General features: G+C 34.7%; 1 protein-coding gene across 1 annotated transcript in view; it reads right to left on the bottom strand.

Annotated features, from left to right (window-relative positions):
• The window catches only part of SPRED1 (sprouty related EVH1 domain containing 1), a 104,877-nt gene that overhangs the window by 49,770 nt on the left and 40,672 nt on the right, over nt 1–14,435 (bottom strand). Inside the window, exon 2 of the mRNA XM_054451296.2 lies at nt 8,398–8,572. Coding sequence (XP_054307271.1) covers nt 8,398–8,572 — 175 coding nt within the window. The remainder of the gene's footprint in view (nt 1–8,397; nt 8,573–14,435) is intronic.

Raw genomic sequence — 14,435 nt, 5'->3', positions numbered from 1 at the left:
TGTCTAACATTATTCTAAAAGCTGCATGAAGAGCTTCAAAAGATACCAAAAATGATTTTTAAAATATATCATTTACAATAGCCCCTTGCCACATTTTTATAACCCTAAGAAAAAAGTGAATGTACCTACATGCGAAAAAACATAAACTGTCTGGAGTTCTGAAAGAATAAGCAAAAATATACCCCTCCCCACAATAGTTAAAGAAGTCTAATGAGAAAAACTAGCACTAGCAGATACTAAACCTCATATTAAAGTTACAATAATTTAGAGAGTGTACATGCATATCATAGAATACTACTCAACTAACAATCAACAGACAAACAGTACAATGGAATAGGAAGTACTATGGACTGAAGGGATTGTGCTCCCCTCAAATTCATATGTTAAAGCCCTAATATCCATGGTGACTACATTTGGAAATAGTGCCTGGGAGGAAATGATAAAGGTTAAATGAGATCATAAAGGTGGGGCCCTAATCTGATACGGCTAGTGCTTTTATAAGAGGAAGAAACACCAGAGCTCTTTCTCTAGACCATGTGAGGACATCTTGAGAAAGTGACAGTCTGAAAGCCAGGAAGAGAGCCCACACCAGAAACAGAAAATTGGCCAATACCTTGGACTTCCCACCTTCCATTAACTGTGAGAAAATAAATTCTGTTGTTTAAACCATTCAGTCTAAATTATTTTGTTACGGCAGCCCAAGGAACTAATACAGGAAGTCAAGCACATAGAAGGCACTCAGTGGTTGATTAAACAAAGGAATACTACAGTCAGCCACTCAATTAAAAGCATGACACATTCAAATTATAATTTAGAATGTAATAAAACAAAAGTAGTGCAGAAACATTTGGAAAGCTAATAAGTATGGTCGATAATTTGAGGTCAGAGTTTGGGCTTTAATTTAGCTATGATGGAGGCTATTACAGTTTAATGGCAATTGGAAGATAATGGAAAGGATGTGAAATAAATTACAAAATATACCACAATCAGGTATAAAAGAGAACAATGAAGCCAAGATAATACTGATGAGGCTGACAGACCAAATCAACTGGTGAAAAGCAGTAACTACAGAAAGGAATGATGTTAGTTTAAAATAAATTGTAAAGAGGAAATATATCAGATGCCAAATGCAGGGTTTGAAAGAAGAAAGAGGAAATGTAATAATAAAGAGTATGCTGAAGAAAGGTGAAAGTGTTAAGCTAAATGAGAAAATAAAGGCAACCAAGAAGGTATAATAATTTGGGACATTTTCTAAATCTTAATTTTCAGGAACCAGTTCCCACAAGGCTCCAGGGAAAGAGAACAGAAATGCTAATAGGCAGACTTCTTCCTCCTCTTCAAGGTATACTAGCAATATTAAATAATTAACTGTTGCAAAACAACTGCTGGGGAAAAACTACAAAATTCATGGTTGTACAGAAAGTAATTAATAGCATAATTTATTACCTTTTCAATGGGTTAATAATGAAAAGAATGGGATTCTGGACTGGTTATTATTATCATTTATCTCAATTCCAATTCTTCACAGCAAAATTGTTTGTCCAAGGTGCTTTAACCCAGTTTTCCTATTTTTCCATCTATGACAGTAAAAAGGAAACCACTGTTTCCTGCCATTATTGTTTTCTGAGCATTAGCAACATGTTTATCAACATTCTCTACTCCACATAACCTCTCAATATGCTATCTATATAGTGCCATATTTATTAATGTAAAAGGGGAAAGGCATTTTCTTATACATGGTACTTCTGATGAACTACAAGTAACTACCATGGAAATGATTACCTTTGAGAAAAAAGGCACACAGATTAAAGGCAAAGGAGGACAGGGCCAGATTATAAACATTTTCTATGTGGAGATGAAATTGTCTCTAGGAAATTAGTAGGGAAGCCTAAAGAAGTATTAGACCCAAGTTTTAGAAATGTAGTTATGGTAAATAACACAGAAGTTAGAAGGAGCCAGGTAAAACTGGGCAATGAAAAAAAAAATAGTAGCCTTATTTGCAGGAAAGATATGGGAGGCGCAGAGATTAAAAGAATGAAACAGAATCAAGAATAATGAAGATCTGTTTGAATAAATGGAGGGATCACTGGTAATTCCTAAGTTTATAACTACTGTTGATGCACATTTTGAGAACATTCACCAAATCCAAACAACTTCAAGATCTTATACAGCTTAACATAAGAACTGAAACAAGATAAATTTATTCTACTTTAAGAATACTGAAGATCTGAAAATCTGAACATACAAACTAAAATATAAGACCTTAATCACCATATAAATAATCATCACACGAATGTTACCTCCATTCTTGGTAAGGCCTTCCTTGGTCACTGTGTCTATATACATTTTAACCAATCACCACACCCACCAAAAAACTTCCCTATACTCCCTTTTCCTACTTTGTTTTTTCCCCTTAGCACTGTCTAGCATATCATTTTCCTGTTTTACTTATTGTAATATTTATCTTCCACTAGAATGTATATTACCTTAAGAACTGAGATTTCTATTTTTGTTCACTTACATATTCCCAGTGCCTAGAACAGTGCTTAGCACACAGTAGCCACTCAACAATATTTATTGCATGAATGAACAACCCATCTTTAAAACGAAAAAAAAAAAAAAAGTTTTTTTTTTTTTTTTGACAGAATTTCACTCTCGTTACCCAAGCTGGAGTGCAATGGCATGATCTTGGCTCACTGCAACCTCTGCCTCCCACATTCAAGCAATTCTCCCACCTCAGCCTCCTAAGTAGCTGGGATTACAGGCATCCGCCCCCATGCCCAGCTAATTTTTTGTATTTTTTTAGTAGAGGTGGGGTTTCACCATGTTGGCCAGGCTGGTCTCGAACTCCTGACCTCAGGCAATCCACCCGCCTTGGCCTCCCAAAGTGCTGGGATTACAGGCGTGAGCCACCGTGCTTGGCCTAAGAAAAGAGTATTAAAAGAAAATACTATAGGATTCAATGAAGTTCCTTTACTGTCAACTAAGTTTAAAAAAAACTTAGCAACATATTGTCTACTGAAATATGAATGAAAGGGTTGTTTGAGAGATTGACTGAAAAGATTTAGATTAAATTAAAAAAGAAAACAATAAAAAAATACTGAAGCCAGAAGGAATCTAGTTAAGGAAAAAATTGGAGGCACAATGTAATAGTGAAGACATGAAATTGAAGGGCAGTAGGAGGGGAATAAAAAAGAAATGACAGGAAATTATAAAATTCCTCAAATGGAGCAGTTCTGGGTAACAATCAGATCCAGGAAAGTAGCCTGCTGAAATGAAGACCAGAAGGTCAAGACTGCAAAGAAAAGTAGCCAAGAATGATGATGAGGATCAGATGTAGAAAATCTGGCTTTGGGAAGAAATTGCTAAGATCCGTAGATGAAAATGAAAGCTAATAGATACTGATGTGAATGCTACACAGATTCGATAATGGGATTTATATATGTGGGTGATAGACTAATAATTTGTAAGGGGAATAAGGTACAATAACAATACTCCACTATCTCTACTCCCACTCCCATTCTTTTCCTAACTGTGGTATTATGGTGAATAGGAGAACTAGTATCTTTCAAGAAACAAAACTGCTAGGAAGGCTGAATCCTAAGGAAAAGTTAGTTAAGGCAATTGGTTTTCAGTGGAGGAGCACTTCTGTAGGACTGAAGTTTCACAAAGGAATAATTCAGAGGCACAGTGGAAAAGCTTAGCAGGAAATTCTTGTTCTGTACTTCGATAAAGTTCAACCCAAGGCAGAAAGATGTTTCCCTGGTCTTTTAAGATTCCCCCATGATAGAAAGCGGTGAGTCTCATTTTTAATAAAGCTACTGCTATATTATAACCACATTATTTTCTTCCTAGAAAAGAAATATTCTAATTTTGTTTTAGGCTACAGTAACTGGAAAGAAACCTTATTTTTAAAACACGCTCTTTTTAAACAATAGAACCATTATCTTAAAGGCACTTCAACTTCTATAAACAATTTTATCCACAACCTAATTACTTATTAATCGTAAAAACAATTCCTTAATCTCTTTGGCAACTTCTTAAACTGGAAATATTTCTAGTTTTTCCTTTCTCCATTTCCATATTACCTTTGTCACTCTAAGTTTATAATGGTAACTGTCTTATAAGCTTGCTTTTTCTTGTTCCCACAGAGCATCTTCAGGAATTCAAGCATTTTAAAAGACTCCTTATCTTTCTACTCAGCCTATTCTTTTGTCATACCTTAGCCCATAATATGGTTTAAAAAGCATAGCTTTAGCAAATTTTAATAATACTAGCAAATTTATAGTATTTTATTATCTATTATATAAACTAAAGAAAAACTACTTTAGATCCCCATGATAACTAAAAACTGTGTTTAGTAGTAAACAGATATTTTAGCAAACTTTTTGTTACTAGTTAATTCAGAAACTTAAAAAATCTTAAGCTGTATTATAATTCGGTGTTTTAAATTTACATGTCACATACCATGTATCAGCTAAAAATGGTCAAATAATATAACCTATACAAATGGTAAACATTTTGATAAAATATTTGTAAGACAGCAGTGTCCTACTTACAGAGAAGAACCATTATATCTAATGAAAACTAAATAGGCAATGTGGAACTCTATGATGTACACAAATGAACAGTTAAATTTTAGTTAACAATTTAAATTATATGTGCTCCAAGGTAATACTAACTTGTATTAAAGAACTAAAGGAAGAAATCAAGGCTATAAAGATTTAGAAGAAAACAGAGGCTACAGCTCACACACGTCAAGTAAGATTTTCTTTTCTTTTTTTTTTTTTGAGACAGAGTCTCGCTCTGTTGCCCACACTGGAGGTGCAGTGGCACAATCTCGGCTCACTGCCACCTATGCCTCCCGGGTTCAAGCGATTCTCCTGCCTCAGTCTCCCGAGTAGCTGGAACTACAGGCGTGTGCCACCATGCCTTGCTAATTATTGTTTTTTTGTTGATGTCTGTTTTGTATTTTTAGTAGAGATGAGGTTTCACTGTGTTAGCCAGGATGGTCACGATTTCCTGACCTTGTGAACCGCCTGCCTCGGCCTTCCAAAGTGCTGAGATTACAGGCATGAGCCACCACGCCCGGCCAAAGACTTTCTCAGAATCTGTCCTTAACAACAATCATTCCATCCCCAAGTGTCTCAAAGAAAGGTAGTACTTTCATTTTCTTAGGCTACAACACCAACCCCTGGTGTTTGTTTCAAATTCTTTGTTTCTCAATCATCCATAAAGCATGAAAGCCAATTATGCAGAGCAGTGCTTTCCAACTCTTCTCTCCTCAGGCACATATAGAACAATAACATAAGGCAACCAGTCTGGAGGCCCCAGACACTCATGGCACACAGGTTGGAAAGCTCCAATTTAGAGTATCAAAGGATAATCCAGGAAACAAACTCCACCTTTCGTAGGCATCATAAAGATGCTTTATAGGTAAGCAACATAGGATCACTGAGTGAGTGAATGAGTAAACACTGACTCAGTTACACAAAATGATGTCTTCTTGAACAAGTCTCAGGCAGCCTGCTCTTCATTTGTGCCCCCTTTCTTAAAAAAATAAAGTAAAATAAAAATAAAAGAGTAAAGTATATATAACCTTCTGGGAATTGTAACAAGACTTATTTTTAGTACCTGTAATTGTAAATCAAAGGCTGGAAAAGTCTTCTGTGAAAGTGGTTCTCTCATAACTGATAAGGGCCATCTTCTTCACTATTGTTACCAGTATTCTGACTTATAAATACTCATTAAAATATTGTATTTATTAGCCACGCGAGTGGTCATATACTCCTTTTCTGAATATTTATTCTTTCTTCAAGGGCATGAATTCATGGGATATGAGGGGCAAGAATCTCACTTCTAGAATTCATCTAAGGCAGAGGATTCTAAGATGTGATCCACAGGCAAAATGGTTACAGAACAGTTTTCAGCAACTATCTTTCACATAACTATTACATCAGAACTACTACTAAAGTGCACTGTTTATTCACCAAGAAGGCTTTTAAAGGAAAGCTACCATTAATCTGGGAGGAACCCTGTAGACTTACAGACTCAGTAATCATAATACTTCTTTAAAAAAAAAAAAAATCAAGAAACTAGAACTCAGGAAAACGGGTTAAAATAAAACCAATGAATAACCAATGAATAAAACCAATGACTAAAGAAATGAACATTAGTGATCTCAAAATGCAGTGATATTGTAAACTAATGTATGTATATGTCAATTCCACTACTGGACTTTTCAGAAGTAGTCTTGATCAGAGTGTATTACCCAGCAGAGGGTGCAAATTAATCTTATTTCAATATCACTGTCTCATTTGTCTTGAGATTTCACAAGACTTCGCTATTTTCAATTTACAGCCATGAGTTATTGCCTCTGCCTTTGATCACACAAGTCCCCATAACCTAGAATGCTATACTATAGTTAATCCCTCTAAGAAATATGGCAACTTTCTGACTGAAAGCTCTCCTTTATGGCTATACCGAGAGATGTTTCTTATCCCCGTTTCACAAGTAACAAGCTTCCTCAAAGAAAAATGGCTACGTGAAACAACAGGTGTTCTGATTCCTGTTACTTCTAGCAAAATAATCTATTTTCTTATTAGTTTATCAATATTCTATACCCTAGGACTAGGGTAAGTGCTCTTGATTTTTAAGCTCTGTCACAGAGAATATAAGTTTCTGTTCTTTCTGAATCTCAGATTTATTTTCACTAGCTTTATGTTAAAGCCACACTCTGAACAATCACCCAATCCATCAATCTGTGCAGGCTCATACTTAGTTATGCAGATTTTGTCCCTTATTATCCTAAACTGTCCATCTCTACTATATCCAATATTCTGTTTCACTGAGTTTTTTCTATTTCACATCTAGGTCATCCTTTCCTTGTTCTTATAATTTTTCGAGCAAGCATTTTTCTCTCTTAATCCACATTTTACTTTCTACTACCTTTGTATTCTTAAGAAAAAGTTTATCTAGAAAAAAATGCCTTAGATTTTCACCATTTTACTCAGTTTCTAAAATAGACAATTTCTCCAACAATATTCCCCAGTTACCATTAGCTCAGACCAGAAGCATTATACCATCATAGGCGCCTTCTTAGATGTCTCCAGGCTTAAAAAAGCATTAGTATATGGCAGATCCCATTTTATCCAAGGCCAGACCACCTTTAAAAATTTAAACTTTTTAAAGATGACTATTTATCATATTTCACTTTTGACTTCAATCGGGGTTCTCTATTTTGGCTGAGACACATTATACAATGTGTAGCATGGGTGAATCACAAACTCATAAAACATTAGGGTAGGAAGGCTTTCAAGATGATTTAGGATAACTCTCCCTTTAAGTGGGGAAGAAATTGGGGCACTGAAAGTTAAGCAACTTTCTGAATTACTACAATGATTCAGTTGTAAAAAAAATACGAAGAAACCAAGCCCCCAAACTGAAAGTCGTCATATTCAAACTGTTCATGCATGGAAGAATTATTTGGAGCTCAAAACATAAGAAATAACAAAGATGCTAAATAAACAGATCCATAAATATATATTTAAAGGGAATTCTCACTATTTTCAAGGCTCTATTTTGGCACTTTATTTTTATTTTGCGTCTAAGTGTATGCTCTTCTTTTTCTTGATACAGAAATGACACTAACATTACTCAGCTTTTCGGATGTAATCAGTTGTTTTTGGCCCACAAATGAAACAAAGAAAGTGAAGGAGCTTTCCATACTAATTAAAAGAGAGCAAATAACATTATCAAAGGTTAAACTGAAATTTTAAAATGTATACACGTAAGAAACTACACATCTGCATGGAAGACAATAGTGTTAAAAATTAGGCTGGCCACCAGGTGGTCTTATGAGCCTAGAAAATAAGGGAATTAATAAGGGAATCACCTTGGCTATGTTCGAATAAAACTTAATTTGTGGATACTGAAATGGGAATTTCATATAATTCTTATGTTACACAAAATTATTATTTTTAATTTTTTCCAACCATGTAAAACTATAAAAGCCATTATTAGCTCACAGACCATATAAAAATAACTGGTGGGCTTGCATTTGGCCTGTGGATTAGTTTGCCAATCTCTGGTCTAGGGAATAGCTGAGAGAAGGGAAGGCAGGACGTTACCGGTTTAATAACTAGGGGGACTATTTATTAACTCCTGCATTAAACGTAAATGGAAAAGCAGCAACCCCATCCCCCAACAAATGTGTATCAATGTCAGTCTCAGTTTGAAAAAAAAATTTTGTATTTCACTGTCTTTAACACAGAAACAGCTCCAGAAACATAATCACTGATTCATAGGCGAAAAAAATCTCACAACAGTATACTAATCATAACTTTAAACAGATAATTCATTATCTAAAATTATAGTATTAGATACATTATTCATTACCATTTTGTCCCTGAGTCGCTCTCCACGGATAAAAAAGTCAGCACAGCCATTCTCTTCCTGATGAGGGACTTTGAAGACAGTGACGCTGCTTAGTCCACTCCCTCCAAGCGGTAACCATCCACCACTTGAGTCATCTCGGGTCATCACCACAGCTCGCACTCGTGCATAACTATTACTAAAATAGATGCAAAGATCAGGAATTAGCTTTTCCATAAACAAAAAACAGCCAAGCCATCAGTCTTGTTTGAGAAACCAAAGACCACATTAGTTAACATGTGGTGACTAAGGTGTTTACTACTTCCATGAAAATCCACAGAAAGTAACTTACTTGAAAGAGGTCAAAAACCAAAAACAGACTTTAAGGTTGTCCTTTATTTTGAAGACTAATCTTGTAACAAAAGACTACAAAACTACTACTTCAATTCATCATTTCAGTAGTTCCAGCACATCTGATTGCCATGGAACAAGCTGTGAAGGATCCCAGAGACAAATACTGTCAAACTACACAGGGTACCATAAAACTTGTCTATATATGTCCATTTGCTACAGTATTATAACCAGGACAAACTGCTGTATTTCAGCACATTAAACTGTAGCATCTAGAAGTTCCTAACAGTTCCAGAATATATTATAAATCAAATGCTGAAACAAACATGCTTAGTTTAGTTACATTTTTAATTTCTTCTACCAACTGGGAATCTCAATCACTTACACAAATCATATAAAGAAAAGTGTTATGCTTAAATTACTTAACAGGCAAATTGGTCTGTAGAAACTGTAAGAAACAAATTTCTGTTATTAGCTAACCAGTTTATATTTTTCTATAGCAGTCCAAAGAGAATAAGACACATGTATAATCAACATGATAATCAAAATACAGGCCATTTTCATCACTTCAAAAATCCTTATGCCGAACACAGAGATTTTGCCTGTTTGGGGCCTTCAAATAAATGGAATCAAACAGAATTACCATTTGTACCCTTTTTGTCTGACTACTTTCTCTCATGTTGTTTTGTGTATCAGAAGTTCATTTTTTTTTAACTAAGTAGTCCTCTAATTGAATACATCTATCATAATTTATTCTTTCTTACATGGATAGGCATTTGGATTTTTCTAGTTGTTGGCAATTATGAATAAAGCTGTTATAAACATTCTTGTGCATGTCTTTTTTGTAGACATTTTTTCTTTTCTCAAATAATTACCTAGGAGTGGAATTAACGGGTCACAGGATAGGTACATGTTTAACTATACAAGACACTATCTTCCAAAGTGGCTGTACTGTTACACATTCCCATCAATAATGTATGACAGTTTCAGATGCACCACATCCCTGCCAATACTTGGTGTTTTCAGTCTTAACTTTACTCATTGTATTGAGTATATAGTGGTATCCCACAGCGTTTTTAATTTCTATTTCCATAATGACTCATGATGTTGAGCATCTTTTCATGTGCTTTTTGGCCATTTGTTTATCTTGTTTTTAAGTCTGTGAACATTTTTTATTACACTGTCTTTATTATGATTTTTAGAAGTGTTTTTTAAAATATATTCTGGACATAAGTATTTTTTAGAGAATATACTTTTAAAGTTGCACTGGGTTGTGGTTAAGAGTGAGAATTCTAGAGTCAAACTTCCACAAGTTGGATCTTGGCTTAGAAACTTACTATCTGTATGACTTTGAGAAAGTTACTAAACCTCTGTGCCTCAAACTTATGTGTGAAATAACAGCACTTACTTATAATAAATGTAAACCATACCTGACACATAACAGGCACTATATGAGTATTACTTTTTATTATCATTATGACAACAAAGCATTGAAAACCGAAGACACTACCATCCTGGTAATTCAAAATCAGATACGATCTGGGAAATAATTGAATTTTCATGTTCAACCATAATTATCTATTATTGGGGTCAAAATAATTCTTTATATAGAAACTCTAAAAGGGTTTGGCTTCACAATTTACTCTTTTGTGGAAGCTTTTTATTATTTAGTTATTCAGAGGCTCTAATTCTTATCTGGACCCAATTCTTGCCAATCTTCAACTCAGAGAAATGGTCAGAGAAAGTGTGGGTGCATAAAGGTTGGGTCGATGTAGATATTAAATTCTCCTGAGATGGGCTGGAGCAAGCTCCACCACTATAAACACAATATGCATCTTAAAAGGCAGTGGGAGCAGACTACATAATAACCACATTTGTGGGCTAGCTTCTATTCTAAAGCAAATTAAGAGAATCTTATAAGATGTTCCTTCTTTATTAAAAACCTAAACTGTAACTCAATTTCTAATCTGATCATATTTGAACAGTAATTTCAAATATATCCTTTCATACACAGCAGGAGAACTAAACTACTGTCTCTGTACGTTTTGTGATGCTTTAACAGAATACCAGACTGGGTAAATGATAAAGAGAAATTTATTTCTCACAGTTCTAGAGGCTTGGAAGTCCAGAGGCTAGGAAATCCAAGATCAAGGCACCAGTAGGTTCATTGTCTGGAAAGAGGTCAATCTCCACTTCCAAGATGGTGCACCTTGAATGCTGTGACCTCTGGAGGGGAGGAATGCTGTGTCCTTACATGGCAGAAGGTGGACAGCCAAAAAAGGATGGGCACCCTCAGTTCTTTTATTAGGATACGAATCCATTCATGAAGGTAGAACTCTTACTTTCATGATGGTAGGTGCTAAACACCTCCCAAAAGGCCGCATCTCCTAACACTGTTGCACTGGAGTTTAAATTTCAACAAAATTTGTGGGGGCAAAAACATTAAATCCATAGCAACTACTAATGTAGAAATCCAGGTGAGAGGTAATACTGAATTGAACTAGGACGATAACAATGGACACGAAGACGAATAGAGAGATTTGGTTATATTTTGGAGGTAGAGCCAAGAGGACTTGCTGATGAGATTGTAACTACAAAACAAGTAAAGTGTTCCAAATCATCTAAAATTCTTAGTAGCATCCATGAGCTTCATTTCCTAAAATTTTCAGCTAGTATTTCAATAAAGTCAAAGGCAAAAGAAGATGACCAAACACACGAAGACAAATTTTGTCTCAGTTGTACTGGACCATGTAGTTTTGTTTCAAATGACAGTACTATATTACATATGAACCAGAATTACTCTAAAGCTATACTTTATTGCACTTTGTGGATAAATGTATGGCAGCAATTTCAAATTTACATACTGGCAAAATTTGTAATTGGATTAACAATCAAATTAATAGTTGCAGAAATTTTTACAAGCCCTAGTAGTTTTAACTGTCTGAAACGCAAAATGTCCTTCACCTAAAGTGACATGCTTTTTTAGTTTCTTTTCTCCCTTACAGAACTATCTTGCTTTGTGATTACCAAGCCTATTATATACCCCACCCAACTGCTAGACAAGTAGAAGGCTCAAGGAAGACACAGTCTGGAGATCTGAGATTTTATGTTTTCTCCTTGTTTTATGTGTCCATTATAAGGAAAAACCAGGCTTAAAACACTTAAAGTGTTTTGATAGTCAAGCTCCTTAGAGAACATAAAGACTCTAACCATACACTGGGACATTTCTTGGAACACAGAATACGTGCACAGTTTTAATACTGATTCCCATTCTTCCCATTTCCTGGTCACAACCGAAAGTTCCCAACTCTTCCTTTTCTCTCCACCAAGGCAGATAGTGACCATAATATTGTACTATAGATGCACACATGCTGATCCATGTATGAATTTTTTTTGTGATTTTTTTAGCTCATTGGCTGACACATGTACGAGTCTAGAGTACAGTATTATGCAAGTTTTTGTAATATTTTTACAAGCTTATAATACTTACATTAACCAGATGTTCAATTATGAGGTAAAATAATTGTGCATGATGTTCATAAATTAAAATTCTATCTATCCCCTATCCCTCTTACTGTTATTAGTTAATATGTTAAACATAATATGTATTCAACTTAATAACAGGAAAAGAAAATTTACAAGCATTGTAGCACAATATTGACTCCTATGGAATTCTCATTAATTTTACATCGGTTTCATTTTCTAAATACAATCCTGTGTTGCATAATAATGTTTCCATCAACAACAGACTCCACGTACAACAGTCCCATAAGATTACAATACTGTATCTTTATTGTACCTTTCTGACGTTTAGATACACAAATACTTACCATTGTGCTAAAACTGGCTACAATTTTCAGTACAACAACATGCTGTACAGCAAGCCTGTCCAACCTGTGGCCCAGGATGGCTTTGAATGCGGCCCAACACAAATTCATAAATTTCTTAAAACATTATGAAATTTTTGTGTGATTTTTTTAAAGCTTATCAGCTATCGTATTAGTGTATTTTCCCATCTAGGTTTGTGTAGGTACACTCTATGATGTTTGTGTGCACAATGATGAAATAACCCAATGATGTATTTCTCAGAGCAAATATGTATTGCAAAACACATGACTGCTTTACTCAGCATACTTATATTCTCTTGAAAGTAAAATAATTTCACGATTTACTTGACAGAAGATGCTGTAACTCCACTCAACTGGCACTCAAATATCTAATGTGCAAAGGAAATGTTACCTCGATGAATCCAAAATTCATAGAGCCTATAAATCTGTAGCAAAGCAACTTTGCCCTTTACACTAAAGATTAATTTTGTGAACCTCCTGGAAAGGATTATGAATCCCCAAAATTGTAATCAAATGTGAGTTTTTTTGCCACATATGTATTTCCTTCAGGGGAGATAGTATATAGCTTTAATCACAATAGCATCTATGATCACCCTGGCCCACCAATTTAGGAACCACTGCTATACAAACAAAATGACAAGCAGTACAGCTCTGGCTCTTGCTCAGATCAGTTTCCTAAATTTGGATACATTTCTAACAGCCTGCCGGCCATTTATATTGTTTTGGTCAACTGTTCTTAAGCTTAACATTTCTAAAATAAATTGTTTGTCTTTCTCTTCTCTCTATACCTTTCTTTTCTATTACAATACATACCCAAGGAATACCTTGATATTAGCCCAGTGAGATCTATTTGTATTTCTGACCTCCAGGCTAAAATATAATAAATTTCTGTTGTTTTAAGTCACTAAGTTTATGGTAATTTGCCTACATCAACAACAGGAAACTAATACAAAGGAGGAAACATCTTCTTGAAGATATAGTAATATACATACAGGAGAAAAAGATAACTTTTTCCATTTTTAAATACAATAGTATTAAAACAAAATCCTAACCTCCGCCCCACCAACCACCAAATTGAGGAAGTTCTTAGAATGCCTTAAGATTTGTACAGTATAACAGGAACTTATTTATCCATTGAGGCATATTTATAGTGATAAAACACCCTTTGCTCTCTATATATTTTAAGTAAATATTAACCATCCAAATATTAAACATTATTACAGAGACTAGGTAGAAGAGAAAAGGGAAGCATTTAACAGAAGTAGGTTAGGATGATGTAGTACTTCACAGTGTAAGTACGTGCTTTCCAAACTATGTAGAATGCAGACATTCAGAAGATAACCACATTACTACTCAATAATCTATTCACTTAACCCATGAGATTCAAATACTACATAAACAAAATTGAAAAGTTATGATACTCTCTCTGTAGAAGTTCATAATCTAGTGGGCAAAGATACATTACCACATAATGGGAATATAGGAGATTACTAGTATTCATATTTGATGTAGGTTTTTAATAGTAGTATATCAGGTAGATAAAAGGCTAAGGACACTCAATAGAGAGAACATGACACAAGTATATCATATTTAAGAACCAATACAAAGTGCAAAAGATGACAGTAGACATAAGCGATAGAAAGAAAGAAAATAGTAGTTGACTTACTGTATTAAGCCATGCATACTATGTTCAAGGTTAGTACTCTATTTTATCATGATAAAGAGACCACAGGATGACAATAAGCAAGAAAGTAGAATGTTCTGATTTGTATTTTAAAAGCTCTAAGAGCAGTAGGAGAACATTACTGCATTAACCCTAATGAAGGAGATATTTCTTCATCTTACAGAGAAGAGCTGAGATTG

Source organism: Pongo pygmaeus, chromosome 16, assembly GCF_028885625.2.
Source record: "Pongo pygmaeus isolate AG05252 chromosome 16, NHGRI_mPonPyg2-v2.0_pri, whole genome shotgun sequence".
NCBI classification, from domain to species: Eukaryota; Metazoa; Chordata; class Mammalia; order Primates; family Hominidae; genus Pongo; species Pongo pygmaeus.
This window is presented reverse-complemented; position numbering and strand designations above follow the sequence as displayed.